At 35.1% G+C, this 19,286-nt stretch overlaps 2 protein-coding genes and 1 long non-coding RNA gene across 3 annotated transcripts; all 3 read right to left on the reverse strand.

Annotated features, from left to right (window-relative positions):
• Positions 1-229: 229 nt before the first annotated feature.
• LOC117623012 (ethylene-responsive transcription factor 3-like) lies at positions 230-1,697 on the reverse strand. The gene has a single exon (XM_034353847.1). The coding sequence runs from the start codon at positions 1,370-1,372 to the stop codon at positions 659-661; it is 714 nt and encodes a 237-aa protein (XP_034209738.1). The 5' UTR covers positions 1,373-1,697; the 3' UTR covers positions 230-658.
• Positions 1,698-2,925: 1,228 nt separating this feature from the next.
• Positions 2,926-5,305, reverse strand: LOC117623065. Its single transcript, XR_004585069.1, has 4 exons — positions 5,224-5,305; positions 4,801-5,134; positions 4,421-4,489; positions 2,926-3,278 (listed from the first exon to the last, which is right to left on the reverse strand). It is a non-coding gene; the product is annotated as an uncharacterized LOC117623065 (long non-coding RNA).
• Positions 5,306-13,582: 8,277 nt separating this feature from the next.
• LOC117622678 (zinc finger CCCH domain-containing protein 3-like) lies at positions 13,583-18,416 on the reverse strand. The gene is made up of 7 exons (XM_034353436.1): positions 17,930-18,416; positions 17,074-17,243; positions 16,746-16,799; positions 15,866-15,982; positions 15,467-15,760; positions 14,435-14,692; positions 13,583-14,289 (listed from the first exon to the last, which is right to left on the reverse strand). The coding sequence occupies exons 1-7, from the start codon at positions 18,069-18,071 to the stop codon at positions 13,945-13,947; spliced, it is 1,380 nt and encodes a 459-aa protein (XP_034209327.1). The 5' UTR covers positions 18,072-18,416; the 3' UTR covers positions 13,583-13,944.
• Between the last annotated feature and the right edge of the window lie 870 nt (positions 18,417-19,286).

The raw sequence follows: 19,286 nt of genomic DNA on the forward strand, positions 1-19,286 counted from the left end.
AAAGGCATGTGATTTGAAGGGCAAGCTTCTTTCTCAGTATTATTCTGTAAGGTAGCTAGGGAAGGGTGCCCTCTGTCTGCAGGAGGGGACCTTGGGGTTTGATACTCAATAGAATCTGCAAAACATCACATGTGCAGCTAATAAATGGTTCTTATCAAGAACCCTATCAACATGCATTGCCTCCTCCCTCTCACCAAACAAACTTCTGACTAATAACAAAATGGAAAGCTTTCCTTTTAATAAAATAGAGCCCTTTTCTAAATTCAGATAATGTTCTGTACACAAAAGGGAAAAAAAAACAAAGATGGGTATTGAGAATCTGATGAAGAGGCAAAAACCCAGATCAGATCTTGATCTAGTGCTGGGTAAACAAGATCTAATATTAGCTTCAACAATACACAGAAGATTCCTCCAAAACCCATCAAAGTTGAAGAAGAAAACCCAGATGCTATTTCTACACCATAATATTCTAACAACGTAGAATTAAAACAAAACAAGAAGAAAAAAAATACTCAAATTCTTCTTCTCAATCACCAAGTACCAGATTTACTTCTTTTTTTTTTATAATGATTTTCCCGAGAAAATAAGGGCAGACAGAAAAAAAACGAAAGAAGAAAGGAAAAAGTGGGGGGGACCATTATGGAGATCCATACGGTAATTAGAGGCACAACGCGGTGGCTTGAAGATCATGATCATCACCACAAACCTCACCGGATTTGAATAAATCGAGGCCGTCCATCATCGGGGGCGGCGGCAGGTTGAGATCGAACGGCAAAGGCGAGACTCTCCGAAACGACGACGTCAGGACGCAATCATCGCCGTCGTCTACGACGGAGGATGAGGAGTCGCAGTCGCTGTGGCAGTCATCGGGTGGGACAGGGTGCACGGATCTCCGCTGCAACTGAGCATCGGAGGTGGGCCTGGGCTGGGGGCGGGGCCCACTGAAAGACTCGACGGTGCTGCTGAGGCTGCTGGAGGTGGGCCTGCTTGCCTGAACGACATCGCAAACCGTGTCGTCGTCGTAGAGAGAAGGATGATGAGGAGGGAGGCGGTGGTTATTGTTGATGTCGTAATCCGCGGCGGAGGTGGGGGGAGGGAAGTTGGTCTTGGCCTTGGGCCCGCGGAGAGATCGGGCTGCGGCATCGTAGGCTCGAGCCGCGTCCTCCGCCGAGTCGAAAGTTCCGAGCCAGACCCGAGTCTTTTTCCAGGGGTCTCTGATCTCGGCGGCGAATCGGCCCCACGGCCGCTTCCGCACGCCGCGGAACCGGATTTCTTGGGCCCCCGTGGGCTTGGGTTTGGGATTGCATAATTGGGCTCCTGCTCCTCCTGCGGCTGCTGCTGCTGCTGCGGTGGCTCTGCCTCCTCGCCGCATGGGAAAAAGAAAACAAGAAAGAAAAAGAAAAAAGAAGAAAAGGAGATGGTAGGTAGAGATGAAGATTGAAGAAGGGCCTGTGATGAGGGGGCTCTGTTTTCTCTCTCCTTCTTCTACCACCTCCTTGAGGGATTGGGGTTGGAGGGGATTGTGATTGTTAGTGTTGTAGTTGTTGGGTCTTCTTCTCCATTTTTTTGGTGTTTTTGGATTTGTTTGATCACTTTCTTTCTTCTCTCCTCTTTCTCTCTGCCCTTGCTGTTCCTCTCCTGGTTTTCTTTCCTCCTTTCGCTGTTTGTTATCATTTTGCCTTTTTTATTCTTTCGAAATGGGGAATGCGGAAAAAGAAAATGGCTGTCGTGAAATTACCTAAAACACCATTCCTCTACAAAAACACGTGGATTTTTGTGCTTTTTTTTCTGCCCTTTTCCTTGTGTCTCTCCATTTCCATTTTTCTTATTTCAAACTAAACGCCCCTCTCTTCTTTTTCCCTTTATATTCTCTTTTTTTTTTTTTTTGGTCAACACTTTATATTCTCTTGCACACTCTATAAGGTCACGTAAAACGCCACCACATGCACGCAATGAGAAGATTTTTTATCTTGACCCAAAAAATAAAATAAAATTGTCATGCCATATCATTAGATATATATTTGTTGTTTTAATTGAACTATTTATCTATATTTAATTTTTTTTTCAGTGAAGATTCGTGATGTATCGAAATTCATAAAAATACATGAGTGTCATGGTCCCATTGTCACGTCTCTATATTTTTATTCTATGTGTATATTTATTCGACTAATTCATTATAGCATGTCAATACGATGATTACAAATTTAAAAAAAGCATGTGACATTATGTGAACAATCATACCATAAAATCAAATATGAAAGAAAACATAATAAAGGAAGGCCGCATTAAAATAAATTATTTCCACAAAACATAACAGTGGGTGAAGCCTTAGATACCCTATCCTATTATTAGAATGCCACAATTCTAAGATACTTTATGCCTCTTACTATAATTGCCCTATTCTCTTCATGAATAATTAGTTAGACAATTACCTAATGCATAAGGCATCCTAAATAAAATCAAGGGGACCTCAAATCACTCAAAATTATCATTTAGAGTTACAACAAAACAAGCAAGCTGATGTGCAAAACAACATGAGCATCTTCAACAATGCGAGGTAACGGCGTTTACAACAGCCAACGAGTCTCCTTCAAGCACAATTCCTGCCTCCTGTATGAGACTTGCAAAACAAAGTCCTTCCGGTGCTTCGAGGCCAAGATGAAATTTAAATACTAATCATCAGTACATAAATATTTTTAGCCACTTTAATTACAATAAAGTTCCTATAATTTTCATGACCCTTAAATACAATGAAACTTAGATGTTCTCTTTCGCTGGTTATGGGGATTAATTGATCTTTATGATGCACAATAAGAAGATAGGTAATTTGTCATGGTTAAAATCATAATTAAAAGGGATCTTCACTAATATACCCAAAATAGGAGCTGAAATTATAAAAAAAAACCCCACATGAAAAACACTTCATAAACACACCCAAAATCCATTTATTAAATAACAAATTAGTGTTGAAGTTCCAATAAATTACAGCACTGCCACTATCAAGCCCAACAGAAAAAAAACTCAAAAAACACCCAAAACAAACATTTATTAAAAAGCCCAAACTTTTTTTTTTTTTTTGGGTTACAAAAAGTCCAAACATTTTATTACAACACAAAACTGTCTCGAAAACCGTAACTTCAAGCACGCATCTTCATTAAACCATCTCTGCAAAACGTCTCTTCATTTCACCGTCTTCATCATTTATGCAAACTAAAACTCCATAACTACCACCAAGCTTGATCTACTTTTAAAAACCAACACTACACACTAACCTCCACCTACAAAACAAAGACAAAATTTCAGAGAACAATTTCAACAAGAAAAGGCTTCAAAGGTAAGACATTTAAAAACCAAACCTTTATTGTAATATTGATTAATTGCTGTAAAGTTCCAGTCTATGGTAATAACAGTATTTTAGATTCAAATCCAAGACAAAATCTTGGAACTATATTCAATTTTCACTATTGGACTAGCTGCATATGACTATAAAATAGTCAGTTTTCAGCAACTCAAAAAAGAAAGAGATATTTAGTCAAATACAGATTCTTAACATTGTTGGTTTACTGTCATGTTGATTAATGGCTGTAAAGTTCTAGTATAAGGTAATAACACTACTAGTTTACTTTCATGTTGATTAATGGCTGTAAAGTTCTAGTATAGGGTAATAACACTGATTGTTTCCTCTAAAATCCTATTTCGAATGCATGTCTACCACCGTAAAGTTCTAGTATAGGGTAATAACACTGTTTTTTTCCAATGAAATCCTGTTTTGAATGCATGTCTACCACTATAAAGTTTCAGTACAGGGTAATAACACTGCTTGTTTCCTATGAAATCCTATTTCTAAGGCATGTCTACCATTATAAAGTTCCAGTATAGGGTAATAACACTACTATATTCTTCTGAAATCCTATTTCTAATGCATGTCTACTCCTTGTAAAGTTCCAGTATAGGGTAATAACACTATTAGATTCCTCTGAAATCCTATTTCTAATGCATGTCTACCCCTTGTAAAGTTCCAGTATAGGGTAATAACACTACTAGATTCCTCTGAAATCCTATTTCTAATGCATGTCTAACTCTTGTAAAGTTCCAGTATAGGGTAATACCACTGCTTGATTCCTCTGAAATCCTATTTCTTATGCATGTCTACCCCTTGTGAAGTTCCAGTATATGGTAATAACATTGCTAGTTTCATATAAAATCCTATTTCTAATGCATGTCTACCACTGTAAAGTTCCAGTATAAGGTAATAACACTGTTTGTTTCCTATGAAATCCTATTTCTAATGCATGTCTGTAAAGTTCCAATATAAGGTAGTAACACTGCCACCTAATATTAAATTATAGTCGACTCAAAAACCAATAGTGCATAAACAGAAAAAACACGAATATACTCAGATTCAATTGAAAAAACATACCTCATGTGATAACCGAATCAAATATCACAAATTTGTAACCGCAGCTCAAACCAAAACACAAAAGCAAATCTACAACCAAACCGAATATGGAATCAATCCAAATTATAAACAAAAAGAAATTAAAATCACAATTTAAAACTCAAACGAATATCTAAATACAAATTAGAACGAAATCAGAAAATCCAATGGCTTATCTCCAAATCGACAATAACAAAAATAAACATATAAAATCAAGAAGAATTGGATCTACATTTCAAATATAAACTACAAAACTGCAAAATTATGAAATCTTAACCAGCAACTTAATTAATCGAACATGAAATCACCCAAATCAGCCTACAATAAAATCGAATATGAATTCAAATAAAAAAATCAAATACCTCAAAATCGAAGATTGCAGATCGAATAGGATTTTATACTGAGCCAAGTCACCAATGCACCATGAGCCATTTCATCCCCTGAATCCACCAAGTCATTGTCCATTTGCTCATGTTGCAAATCCTCCAAAATTTGCACAGATCCAGCATCTAATGGATTGCCATGCCAGTGCCAGTGCCTCTGACTTCAGCTTCTGTCGTGCCATTTGGACTAACATGATTGAAGGCAGAGGCTTCGTCAACTCCATCTTCCAAAGCATTACTGCTTGATGTTCCCTAAATTGAGATGGCTGCAAAGTTTTGATCCACGGGCTTGGAAAAGGGTCTCCTAGTTTTCCTATATCCAAAAGATCATAATCATATGACTTCATCATTCTTATTCTTTTTTAGAGAGAGAGAGAGAGAGAGAGAGAGAGAGAGAGTTACTTGAGAACAGAGCTTATGATTTCATTGTCAAAACTGAGGTGGAAGAACAAAACTAAAAATTGGGGTTGAAGATGAAGATGAGAGACTGGAGGTCGTGAGTTCTGATCTAGTGTTTATTAGGAATTCCAATTTTATGTTAAAAGGGTAATAAAGGTATTTCATCTTAATAATGAAATTAAAAAAATATACAGATGTTGATTTTTGGGTTTATTTTGGGTGTGTTTATATACATTAAATAGTATAGGGTATTTTTATAGTTTTATGTCTAGAAATGGATATTTAACTAATTTTCTATTAAACCCTTGGGGCCACTCATTTACTATTTTACTGACAGTACATTATTATTGAAGCTATTTTGCTGTTGCTGTTTTAACAATCTTTAATGTGACGGGTTTGCACCTCATTACTTGTTCCTATAATCAAGTATGAGCGAAGCAGACAAAATAGGAGTAGGTGCGTGATTGAAGTATTTATTTATTTATTTTAATTGCAATATGAAAATAAAAACTTCTTTTATCGATGGAAAATTAGTTGGCTAAATTTGGACATATTTCTAATGTTAGAAAGATGAATATCATTAACAAAGACCTAATTGGTCAAAAAACAATTTGAGACTTTACATAGTTTTTCATTTTGTACATTGAGACTTATTGTTGATGTGCACTCCAGTTATACAAGGGATATTTTATTTTAATATAATCTAAATTATAAGGAGGGAAATTCAAACTTGGGTGCAAAGTAGAGAACATATTCGTTATAGTCAACTTGACTAAACTCATATCTGCTAGTAATAAGTATCACAAATTGTCCTTGAGATTTGTCAAATTATCACATTTGGTCCTTTATATTTTTTCTAACATTATTGGCCATTTATGTTACACTTCACACATTAATTTGGTAATACCGTCAAATTCAGTAGAAAATTTTATATTAAATTACTTACGTGGATGTCACGTGAATTTAAGCAATGTTTAAAATTTTTAAAATATATGAAAAAACTAAAAACTAAAAAATATATGGGTAGAAGCTAGGCATAGGTCTTGGGTGGGGATGGGGCCTGAATTTTGGGCAATTACTGAGGGATAGGTCTCGGTGGGGTTGGTGATGGGGTGGATCTCGGGTGGGGGATGGAGTGGGGGTTTAGAAAAAATTGATGGAACTTTACGGCGGTACTAAATTAATGTGTAAGGTGTAACATAAATGATCAATAATATCATAACTCTTATCTCAAATTTTGCAACTCTAATTGAAATGGCGATATTTTATTTGTTTATATTTTTGAAAAAAAAAGGAGCATGCAATCATTTTAGAATCAATGGATGACAGGGCTAGAGGAAAAAAACACCACGGATATTAGTTTTGCTATATATTTTTCATTTATTATTGTTTTCACGTGTTAAGTTTCGAACTTTTTGTGTGCAGTCAGCAGTACATCGTCTTTTGTTAAATGATGAATTTGGTTGATGTATCATATCGATAACTCAATATTTCTCATACTAATGGAAGTGTTAATAATTGTTAGACGAAATTACCCCTTTCAAATAAGACGAGGGCAATTTTGTCATTAAATATCAATACATGGTTGCATAGACTGCACTGCACGTACCACAGATCAAGCCTCAGCACCGTAATGGGCTTATGGGTCCCACTCTGAACGTTTACTTAGACAATTTTCAGACCAGCGGTCTGACATTGCTCGTTTCATTGCACAAATGCGCAGCCAGCTTTATATTCAATTTTATTCACAGTGGTTATTTATCTCCCTTCTTCAGATTCAACAACCTGGTTCGAACCTTGCAGTGCCATTTGGGCTAGTGGTGTCCTTTCCCACCTTATTATTATATTTTTCCAATTGAAAAGGGCCATTATTATTCTTTTAAGTTCGAATTTATAATCTTAAACTAATACAGGAATTAGGTTAGTTAATGCAATGAGTCAACCTATTTGCACCTAAGGTTATCATTAACTTTGTAAATTACATTAATTTAAGGCATGTTTACCAATCCTTAATCGGATTAGAATGAATTGAATTAAGGAAGAGTTGGATTAATGAGAGTTGGATTTCGCATTCTTATTGAAGTTGTTAACTAAACCATATGAAATTTGAGTATGAGTAATACTAATTACTTATAAGTTGTTTACTAAATTCACATGAATTGGAATTGAAACCAAATTGATTACTAAAATGTCATCATTGTTAGGTTAAAGTAGATGACAAATTTGAAATTTTAAAAAGTGTGAGGATATAATTGGTAAAAAGGATTAATTCCTTATGGGTTATTTCTCCAGGAATTAAAATACTACATCCTGACCAAGAGTCCAATTCCTCCAAAATCAATAGTTGAATTTTTTATTTTGTGTGGGCCTCACTCGCATTTTCATTCCTCCATGTGAATTAGACACATGAGTATCCCTAATAGAAATTCAACTCCTTATTTTGATTCCGATTACGGATTAGTAAACATGTCATTAGAGTAATTTAGACTATTGCTTGTATTGAAAAAACTCTTGTATAATATTTAAGTATGATATAATAAAACAAGTTATTGTTTCTTTATATATATATATATATATATATATATATATATATATAGGGAACTTCCATTGAGAGATCTCTCAAATAAGTTTATTTGAGGTACACCCTTATAGAGCCCGCTCCATATTGTATTTTGCTAATCCAAACAGTCTATTTTGTAGATATTCATTCAAAGATCGTCTCTTAAAAAAAAAATACTTGAATCCGATATCATTTGATCACTCAATTGAATTATTGAAATTTTAGTATTTTTCTTGAAGCACCGTGTTCATTGAATTTGTATCACACAATTGGATGTCGAAACAGTTTTTGATTTGACTAATTTCTTGCAAGGATGACCCTAAATAGTGTCCCTCAAATAAAATTATATATATATATAGTCCACTTTATTGAGGGATTTCTCAAATAATTTTATTTGAAGGACACCATTTAGGGTCCCATACCAAAAAAATAAAAAAAATAAAAAAAATTCAAAGATCCAAACCATCTATTTTTCGCATCTTCATTCAAAGATCATCATTGCAAAAAGTCATTCAAATTGAAAATTATTAAAACATCTAATTGAGACCAACAAAATCAATGAATACGGTGCTTTAAGAAAATATTTAAATTTTAATAATTTAATTGAGTAATCAAATGATATCGGATTCAAGTAATTTTTTATAGAGATGATATTTGAATGAATATCTACAAAATAAAAAGTTTGATTCAGTAAAATACAATGTGAAGTGGATCTTGCAAAATTATCCTTCAAATAAATTTATTTGAACATTCCTCAACAAAATATATGTATCCTATAGTTCTTGCTTTTTTTCGTCTGGGATTTGCCCCCTCTTGACTGGCAAGAAGTAGATGTGTATACATATATATATATATATATATATATATATATATATATATATATATATGGCTAACCTTGTTTGAGTTCACCGATATCTTTGGACTGAAATTAGGACTTTGCATGCTCCGGATTTTTTGTTTTTGTCAGGTACAAGACTTATTGCTTTCATAAGTGTTTTAAGATCCCAACTAAAATCAATTAAGTCTAATCAAACAATTTTAATTGGTTTTCTCCTCAACCGGTTGGATTCCGTGTGAAATGTGAAACCAATTTAATTGGCTTTTTAGAAAGGGGAGGGAGGAAATTGACCAAAATGGAATCAATCCCATTACATCCTTTTAAATACAACAAATATTACATGTTAAGTGTTATAGGGTGTGAGTTTGGACTTTGCCACTTTTTCTTTTTTCTTTTATAAATATTTATGTCAAGGGCATGTTCTTATTTAATTGTGAAAATGTTGAGAATTTGTATGTTTCAAATATCCACATAACCTAACACCAGGATTACGAAAACACAAATTCAATCCAACTTCTAATTGTATAAGATTGGATTATGAAACACAAAACTCAACTGCCGTTAAATTGGATATGATTAACTTTGAATTTATGATTTTCTCAAAAAATAAAAATAAAAACTATATATCATAATGTCAGATTGTCACTAAAAGGTAGAATAATGTTTTTTTTAATAAATAAAAGCGATAGTCTAACATTCAAAGAAAATGAAATTTCTCACACACACTACCAAAGTGTCGTTAGAATTCTAACCTAAAGATAAAACAATGTTTAAATTAACCGGTTTGAACAAAGAAATTTCTTCAACTTCAACTTTAAAAAATGCTCACAAACTAATGTCCAAGAAGTGTATTTTATTGGCACTAACAATGTTAATTCATGTATTTTTTGTCTGAAAATTCAATTATGTATTTTTCTTTACCATTGTCCCTTAAAAACGAAAATATTTATGGTGCCCTTGATAAATATAAATAAATAAAAAGTTTTTATTTTTATTTTTAACGGTAGTCTTCTGATTCAAAATTCCTAATGAAAGACATAATCACTGCCCGAATCAGACAAGTAAGTCAGGCATCTGCTACCATCCATCCGCGTGATTCACACTAATCAAGACCCAAATATGAGAACCGGGAGCACCGGTTTCCCGGTCAAAACGAGTCAGATACCTCACACAAAATTCGAAACCGAGGCGACCTAACCTGAGAGCCGCACCTCACAGCCAACCGACAGCTGTAGATGCCTTCTCTGGCTCGGCCCTTTGCCTATATAATCTATCACCCACTCTCTGACCCACACGTGGCTCTCTTGTACACAAATTGCTCCATTAATTTAATGGACTCAAACTACCTTTTGACTTCAACCCTGTTTTGTTCGAGGCATAATGGACAATGTGCGCCCCGTTGCTCTGTGGGTCACGCCACGTCACTCGACTGAATGACGTGGCATAGGGTCGCTCATAGAATAAAACGTTTTATTTATTTATTATGGGAGCATAGGATCACTCGTAGGGTCACCCAAAAAAGCAAATTTCACCTAAGTAATCAAGGATAAGCAGTTTTTTTATAAAAAAAAATTTCAGGAAGAGAAATGAGGATTTCTCACTGCTAAGGTGCTATGGAGGTTCTAACTTAATATCAATGGATTGTAAATTAATATTTTTTTTTTTATTGAGTTAAACCTCGTTGATTAAGGGTAAGGATTTTTCAGAAAGATGACGTGATCAACATGTACATAGTTTTTATTTTATTATTTATTTGTAATACAACTGATATTGGCAGAGGAGGAGTCAAATTTATGACCTCGAATGCAAGAGAAAATGTTTTTAATCACTTGAATTACAAATCCATTACCAACATGTACATAGTTAAAAATAGATTTTAGCTAAAAAAATATTCTTGAAATTTTAATATTGAGGTTAATTTCGAATTGAAAATTAGGGGCTAGTTTGACATTGATGTGCTGTGAAAAGAATCATTGTCAAATTTGATGTGAGAAAAATCATTTTGACTTTTGGTAAACTTTTTGTTAAAAGTGTTGTTGGTACTGATTCCAGCATAATCATTAAACCCAGCGCATTTTCGAAACTGATTCCTGCATAATCAGAAAATAAAAGCATCTCATTAGCTGATTTCCCTTATAGCTTTCTCTCACATCAATTTTTAACAATAAGTGATTTTTTCATAATTTACCCAACGGGTTGGGCTTCCCAATTTTTTTTTTAAAAAATCACTTATCACTCCAAATAAGTAATGTCAAATGAACACTAAGTATAGACAAACAATAGATAAAAACTACTAAGAACAATAAATACACAATTCGAGATCTTGTAATTCCATTTGAATTTGGTGTAGAGTAGGTTTCCCATCATGTCAAAATTCTTAAAAGGCTAGGGCACAATGATGATGTAAAATGTATCTACCTCAGTACATTTCTGGTTTAATACTTAAGTCACTTTATGTGTCACTAGACCTAATTCACATGTGTAATAACTTCCACCAACTAAGCAATAATTCAGAGAATTACTTTTTGCTGGTCTAAAGATGCATGTTCACACACATGTTGGGTCACTATTCAATCCTTCACATTTTATCAATAGTTTTACTTAGTTCCAAAGGAGAGGAGACTATTTAATTAACTTACCCTCTTTACTATTTTGGTAAATATAACTTTTCATTTACATTTCCTCACCGAAAAAGAAAATAAAAAGTGTTGCTGGATTCATTTTCTCTACATCAACTTTTAAAAATCAAATTTTATCTCTTTATACACACCACAACTAAAGAAAAAAGGAGCAAATTAATTTTTTGTGTGTGAAAAAGGCCAAACCATTGCAAACTTGCTACCATAATCATGGCGTAGTGATTTTGGCACTCCCTTATTTTTTAAAAACCAAATGCATACCAAATTGAAAATTTCCATGTCCTTTTTTAATGGATGGAAAATGAAGATTCATTTACCATATTTGATAATATTGACAAAGTAATAAGGAAATATCACTTTATTTCTTTTCCCGTGTTTAGTTTGTGTAGGAATGTAAAACAAACTATACCCATATTAGATCAAATAAAAAAGAGAATGCATTTAATGCTATCTAATAATTCTAATTTGTTAATGGGGACAAAATGATCATTAAAAAGGTGCATTTAATGTTGGCCTTAGTTTCCCATGGGAAGTGAAAATGAAATCCAAGGGGGGAGGAGGATTGCATGTCAGACAACCATTTCCTAAGTCTGAACTTACTAGAGATGAGAAATCAACGATTTTTTTTTTTTTTTTTTGTGTGGATAAAAAATAGTTTATGGGGAGATTGACTACTCTCATCATCAGCGCCAAGGCAGACCTATAATCTCGAGTCAGAAGGACTTACGCTTGACACCTAATTACCAACTGCCACCTATATGAATTTATATAAGAAATTACATATCACGCATCAAAAAAGATTGCTGACAATTAAACTCGAACACTAATGTAACTATACACAGTACATGAACTTTACCAATTAAACCAACCTCGTTGGCCCCTCAATCCCATTTTCCATGAACTATAAACGGCCCCCTAAGGTTGCTTGGGAATGCTATTGTAACAAACACGTGTTCATAAGCAATTTTTTATTTATAGAAATGCTTCTAAAGAACGTTAATTTTTTTATTTTGAAAATCCAAATTCTTCTCGATATAATGTAAAATAGTAATAAAAAGTGGGTGCAAAGAGATATTTTGGGTGCGCATGTAAGAAATACAATTTGCTTTTGATCCAGAAGGTATTGTAAGTCCTCTAGACGACGTGGCGAGAACTGAAAGCGACAGCATGGACCATTATGCTAAGCCAAAAACCAGAAAATCAGCGCGCAAACCAATCACGGGGCTACGCTTCCAAAATAAGCTTACCCGTTGCCTTGTTTGGTTTCTAGCTTCGGTTGCGTTTCGTTGCTTTGTTTGCGGGATTGCCACAAGCGCACGTTAGCACCAGCAGGGGCAGGGGCAGCTTTTTGGGGGTTTTAGTTTTGCGGGAAAGAAAAGTAGATGGTATCGTACGCAACCTGTGCAAAAAGAGATGGGGCTGCCGGTGAGGGGTATATTGGTAATTGTGGCAAAAGGTAGTTTAGTCGTTGTTAAATCATTGATCAGACGGTCGTGGTGAACAGAGAGTTTGACCGGTGTGGGGGATGATTAAATGCGCATGGTAGGTGTGGGACCCTATTTAATTGGATCACAGAGATTTTGGATGGAAATATTTTGATGCCGCTGTGTCACGTGACTCGGGACCTCTGTGCATGTGACCGTGTCTTGAGCATCATAAAGTCTATCATATAATTCATCCCGTAAAGAAAAAAAATATGTGTGTGATAAAATAAGTGGTTTTGTTTACTAATATTAAACTTTTGAATAATAAATTATTACAAAACAAAGGTACACCATATGTTTTCTTCTGTTGGTAAATTAGAAAGAGATAAAACTCTTAAACTATCCTAATTCTAACTCACTTTCCTTTATTATTCACAATTTTTTGATTTCTCTAAACTTAAATCTACATCATTGCTATTAGCACTATAATATAGTAATCCTACACTCATTTCTATGTTATTTTTCTTCATTTCTTCATTAGAAAGAAGTTCGTGATGATTATTTTAGAGTGCCAATAATAACTTCTAGCCTTGAAAACGTTTTCTCCTTTCCTCTTCCCTATTGCCTCTTCCCCGTTATCGTTGTATAAAACGTGTCTGGCCCACATTCTTTAAGGGAGTAAAGATGCCCAACAAGGCCCAGCCATTGGCAATTTTGCACAAGAAGAAGACCCACCTAGCCCAAAGTGTCATCATAGACCATATCAATCTCTGTTGTTTATGTATTTTCACTCCTCATCCATATCATCCACATTCTAACCATCTGATTTACATAACCAACAGCTTAGCCATTTCTTGTCACTTGTAACAAAATGCAAGAAATCAATTTTTCACACCCAATAGCAATCAAAATTGAGGTTTATAAGCACAAACTTCCTTCGAACAAATAAAAATATCATCCAGTGAGCCAAACTGGAGAAAAGGTATCATCCAAATAAAAAGACAGTTTGAGGGATAGGGAATTTAAAAAGGAAAAAAGAAAAACGAATCTTAGAATTTTCCACCTGCGTTTTATTCACCACAAAAAAATGCTTTCCATGCCCCCCAGTTTTTGCTCATCAAATTGATCTCCAGAGAATCTATCCAACTCCGGAGATTCACAGGTGAAAATGGGGGGGCAGGAGAGTGTGTATTAAATATTCCCTTTTTAAGATACTGATATAAAAATAAAAAAAAACCAAAGTGCACCTAAAAAAATCTGGCTTCAACCAGATTGGTCTTGTACGGGTTCTGAGGAAGTTGGAGAAGGTGGTACAGAACCAGCTTGTTCAGGGGAATCTTCAGCAGTTTTTGTATCTGAGTTCTCATACTTGTTGTTCACAGGTTTTTTGGCCCCTTCAGGAAATTTTGAGGAGATGGAGGGGGAAGTCTCTAATCCATGGGCCACTGACCAGCTTCTGGGATAACTTAGGAGGGAGGAATCAAGTGGCAAAGCATTCATACCAAAATTATAGCCAGCAGAATGTTCCACAAACGGGTGATCGAATCTGCAAGTTGGTCCATACTTGCAGATTCCATACATGATGTAGTATGAACATGGTGGTTGCCCCTGCAAGTTGGCTAGTATATTAAAAAAGAATACTGATGGAAGAACCATCGAAACAATTCTCTGAGTTGTTTATAAGAACTGAGCTGAACAGTGCACAAACCAACATGCACATCACTGTAATCTAGAAAATAGAAATAAAACTTACAGGTCTTGAGGGAAGCCCAAGTGGGTGTGCAGCTGATTCTGCAATCCTTTCTTTTGGGTGATGGTACTTGCAATCTATTCCATATTTGCAAGTCCCCGTGCTCATAAAATACCGGCATTCAGGTTGATCAGGCCTATGTGGGAGACTTGAGCTTGACAAGTGAACCTGCCCATTGGAAGCTGACTCCCCCCGAGTTCTAGAGTTGTATGTGAGGTTGGAGCCAAGAATTCCAGTGGAAGTCACAGGGCTAATGTTTCCCTATTAAACAAATAAAACATGAATTAGAAATAAAGAAAACTTGCAACAAATCCTCTTTAGTCCACAAAAAATTCAATCACTGAAATCACCAAAGATGCAAAATGTTAAGGCCTTTATGAGCAGCCATATCAACTTTAAAGAATAAAGTAGGACATTGAAATTTGAATAATAAAGGGCATGAGACGTAGGACATGACAATGTTAGGCTGCAGCTTCCTTTGGTTTGGTTAAGACTCTAGAGCAACTCATAATTACATGCCCAACATGAGGGGGAAAAAGAATGTAACAAACATTTCAATCCACCCATAGAACGCATTCACATAATGGGAAGGAAAATTTCTTCATAGCTAAGGATATAAAGAAGCAAGGAGCAGCATAGTTGACAATGACATCAGAGATTCTTAAAGACTTTGTACTTTCCACTGTTTTTGACAGATGACTGTCAATGACCCTTGAAGATCATATAAACTCTTCATACTAAACAATGCATCAGTGTGAAGTAAACTACATGAAAATTTTTGAAGTGTCCTTGCCGCATTCCAAGCTGAAACCATGGCAATCTTATTCAAAAAGAAAAGAAAAAAGATTGAAAAGGCTATAAAGCAGTTTCTTGTCATTTCTCCCCAAAAAAAAAAAAAAAAAACCAGCTTTAACATAGTGTAATACCACAATATAAGCAGAGAAACCTTAGTGTTCCTCACGAATGTATGGCACTAATAGGAACATAATATAGTAATGTCAGCGTTTTGTTATATTAAAGAGATAAAACACTGACCACATAGGTGTTCCATCCATGGGCAGGTACAATGCCTTGGGGCGGAAGAACAACAGGCATGTAAGAATGTGGAGATTGTAAACGCGGGCCTGATAAATATGGCGCTCTTGGAAATGACCATGCAGAAAGTCCACCTGCATAAGGTAGACCTGAAGAAGGCAAAACTGTGGAGCCTGCAGCTCCAAAAGCAGGTAAGACAGTGCCAAGTGACTGAGGCTGGGGATGATGAAACTTGCATGCCGGTCCAAACTTGCATGATCCAGTTCGCATGTAATAAGGACATGACTTTTCTTCCTGAGATTAATCAATCTAAAAATTGTTAAAATGGCGAGCACACTTATTCTCTGAAAGTCTAGTTGAGAACAACCCGGACTCAAGTGACAAAAGTAAGTCAAGAACCTGATGCATGGGGAGTCCTAAAATGTTGAACACGACTGGTCCAGCTCCACGCCTGTCCCTTGGATGATGGAATTTACAGGTTGATCCATATTTGCAAGTTCCTGTCTTCAGAAAATACTGCCACACAGAGTGCATACATTTGCTACAATCGTTAATATTAATATTAATCCAAGTGTGAAAGTTTCTTTTACCCAATGAACCAACATCTCACAGATATATAAAGGAATTAAAGGGAAAAAAAGTCTTATGTTTAACCCCATGTTAATTGAAACATGGGATTATGCCTACTAATGTTGAACAAATTTAACAAATACCCGTAAAGAAAAAAATAAAGGAGCATCAGGTCATAACCAAATACAATATTAGATGTAGGAAACAACTGACTATAATCGGAATATCTTTAGAACAAGCTTGTTCTAGATATCATCACTTTCATGTTTCTTCTTAACCCTAAGAGATTCTCAAACCGACAGTCTCCATAATAGTCAGCACTTGGATAATATAGTAGATACATTTTTTAAGAGGAATAACTTGGTTAGATCTTATTAAACAAGTGACCAGTCTAATGTTCTGTTTGTTCCCAGGTCCACACCACTAGGATCAGCAATATATTTGATATTTCTCTTCATATGATGATTCAAATCGCCAATTACATAATTTATACACCTAACAAACTTATATAAACTCAACCAAACAAAGTGTATCCGATGAACAAAACAATACCCCGTTTTCGATCTTATTCTTATTCCTAGAAGTTCTAATCTTATATGACTTAGAAAACATCAAACGAAGGAAGCATACAAAGAAGGAAAGGAGGGAGAAGAATGAGTAAGAAAGAAGCTTCTTAATCAGCACAATCTGAACTAAATGAAAATCTTACCCCACAGTCAGGTTGTCCAACTCTTTCAGGGAGTTCTCCATTGTACTGAGCACCCTGCAGATATAATAATGTACCAGAAGTTTTAGTTCACTAATACCGTTTGAGCCACACTCTGCATAGTTAAGAGCCAGAAAGGAAAAAAGAAAGAAGCTGTGTAGAAGCAATCAATAGAACTCCTCACAACACTCCAAGAAAATTGCAAAAGGCAAAGAAAGAAGCTGTGTCGAAGCAATCAATAAAACTCCTAGCAAGAGCCACAACACTTCAGTCAAAATGCAATCACTCTATAGAAACCATGCATATCAATTAAAAGAACAGTCTTAATTACCTGTGAACCATATTTAGGGTGATTAAAACGACAATTACTTCCATAACCACACAAACCAGTCCTCAAATAATATATGCAGTCAGGTTCACCAGGTCGATCAGGGTATGGGTTAGACTGAGCCACACCGCCCCCATCTTGATTATCATTGATAGTCAACCGCCAAAATGCCTCTACAATGGATACAAGAAATAGATGTGTAAATTACATATGGAAATCAAATCTTCAAATTTCCAAAGCCTCAATCTGCATTGTATAATCTATCAGAACTCCTCAAAAGAATTAACACGAAGTAGCAAAAGATTACAACTTCCAAAACGTGATACTAATAAAGCAGTAAACTAGGATCAACCAAATTTTCAATTGGTTCTGAAAGTGAACCCCCAAAAAAAGAAACTTTGAAGGCATAATGTGAAATCTCCAAACGAATCGAAAATTTACAACTAAAAAATGATACAAAACAACATTCTTCAAAACCCCAATAAGAATATGACTTGCATCAACATCATACTTCTTACCAACTAAATACCCACTTGTCACAAAAAGGTAAAGTTTTTAAACAACTGAACAAAATTCTGAATTTTCAACTAATATACTATGAACAAACACAAATTCCTTGATAATCCACAATATGCATTGCACCTACCACTTGAGTTCTCCGAAACCATGAGAATATCAACACATCAACAAAACAGAGAATCAAAACAATTCAATACATTCCCAGACTAAACCGACACATAACACATTGCACCGTCATGATCACAAAATATCATAACCATAACATAAGAGATATATTTCAATACAAAACCATCATCAGATCGTTATACTCCCAACTGGGTACATCAAAACGCGGTGTTACCTTCAACGTTGCCATCGGATTGATTCGGAACAGCATTCTTCTGGGCCTGTCGAGTGTCTGGCATCGGTAGCACAGAGGTTGTGTACACCCGGCCTTTGTTTTGCTTTGCTCTGCTTTTCTCAGTTTCGCCAATCAAACTCATAAAAAAAAAAAGCTTCTGACTTTGTAAGGAAAATCACAGCAGCCGACTCCCAAATCTCAGAAATTTGCAACAAAAACAGACCCAAAAATCAAAATAAAAAGGCTGTGTGAATGTGATCAAGGCTGTGAAACTGGAGGAGATAGAAAAAAACAAAAAAGCTTTTGGAGCATAAAAAAAAGGGACTGAGAATCAGAGAGATATAACTCTGAAATCTAAATAAAATTATGGCTATGACAATGTGTTTCCTATTTGATATAAATTTTATTTATTTATTTTTTCTCCATGCTTTTTTTCTCTTTTCCTTTTCCAACTATATCAAAAAGGCCAAGGAACTGTTGGGGATCTTTGAATGTGAACCCGGAAAAAGTAAATTTCATCCCCTCGTGTACGAATAATTAAATAGCTCCTTGCGTGAAAAGACATCTATGCCCACCACGTGTCGGGCTCTTATGCTGCGTTATTTTGAGTAAATATGTTGGTTAATGACTTTGATTAATGCAGAAGCATGTTGTCAAAAACTAAAGCGCACAGGGCCATGCCATTATTTACTGCTTCATTCAGGCGATCAGGAATTTATTATCTGAAGAAAAAATAAATATTTCTTGGTCTGGTTTGGAAAAAGGAATTCAATGTGATATAATTGAATAAATCCATCACCGTTGGTTCATAAGCCTGTGATTTCATATTGATTGTTGGATTTAGAATTCTAGTGGGATAGATTCGGAGTGATCTTTTGCAAATTACCGTATTTTGTAAAAGACCAAACTATCCCCATGAACGAAAAAGTTATTCACAACAATGACAACAAGAGTGTTTTATGTCTTCCTGAAAGAAGTATTTGTTTACTACCCTTTGTATTTCATTTTGTTGGGTTTGGAGAAATGTAAAAAATTGTCGCCCTTAAAAGGGCAGGAGAGATTTCGGCAAGATGAAAGTTAGGGGGGAGGTGGTAAGATTTGGACCACAAGATCTAAAATTATATAAGGGAGTTAATTAGTGAAACCTATAGATCTTCAACTGTAACTCAAATTTGAAATGCCAATCAAGTTTAGTAACTCACAATCATGTTTAATTAATTATGCATATTAATTCTTCTACCAACCATTCCTTTTAATCATAAACAGTGAGTGAGAATGAGAAAACAACATGTTTATGTTAATATGCTAAAATCATTTTGAAGATGTACCTTTTTTTCTCTACACATTAATTGATCTG

Source organism: Prunus dulcis, chromosome 3 (assembly GCF_902201215.1).
Source record: "Prunus dulcis chromosome 3, ALMONDv2, whole genome shotgun sequence".
Taxonomy (NCBI): Eukaryota; Viridiplantae; Streptophyta; class Magnoliopsida; order Rosales; family Rosaceae; genus Prunus; species Prunus dulcis.

Excerpts from the sequence above, each read along its gene's own strand:
- LOC117623012 (XM_034353847.1), bottom strand. The coding sequence starts at position 1,372 with ATGCGGCGAGGAGGCAGAGCCACCGCAGCAGCAGCAGCAGCCGCAGGA.
- LOC117622678 (XM_034353436.1), bottom strand. The coding sequence starts at position 18,071 with ATGAGTTTGATTGGCGAAACTGAGAAAAGCAGAGCAAAGCAAAACAAA. Across the intron at positions 17,244-17,929 it reads ATCCGATGGCAACGTTGAAG|AGGCATTTTGGCGGTTGACT; the intron begins GTAACACCGCGT and ends TATCCATTGTAG. Across the intron at positions 16,800-17,073 it reads ACCCTAAATATGGTTCACAG|GGTGCTCAGTACAATGGAGA; the intron begins GTAATTAAGACT and ends TTATATCTGCAG.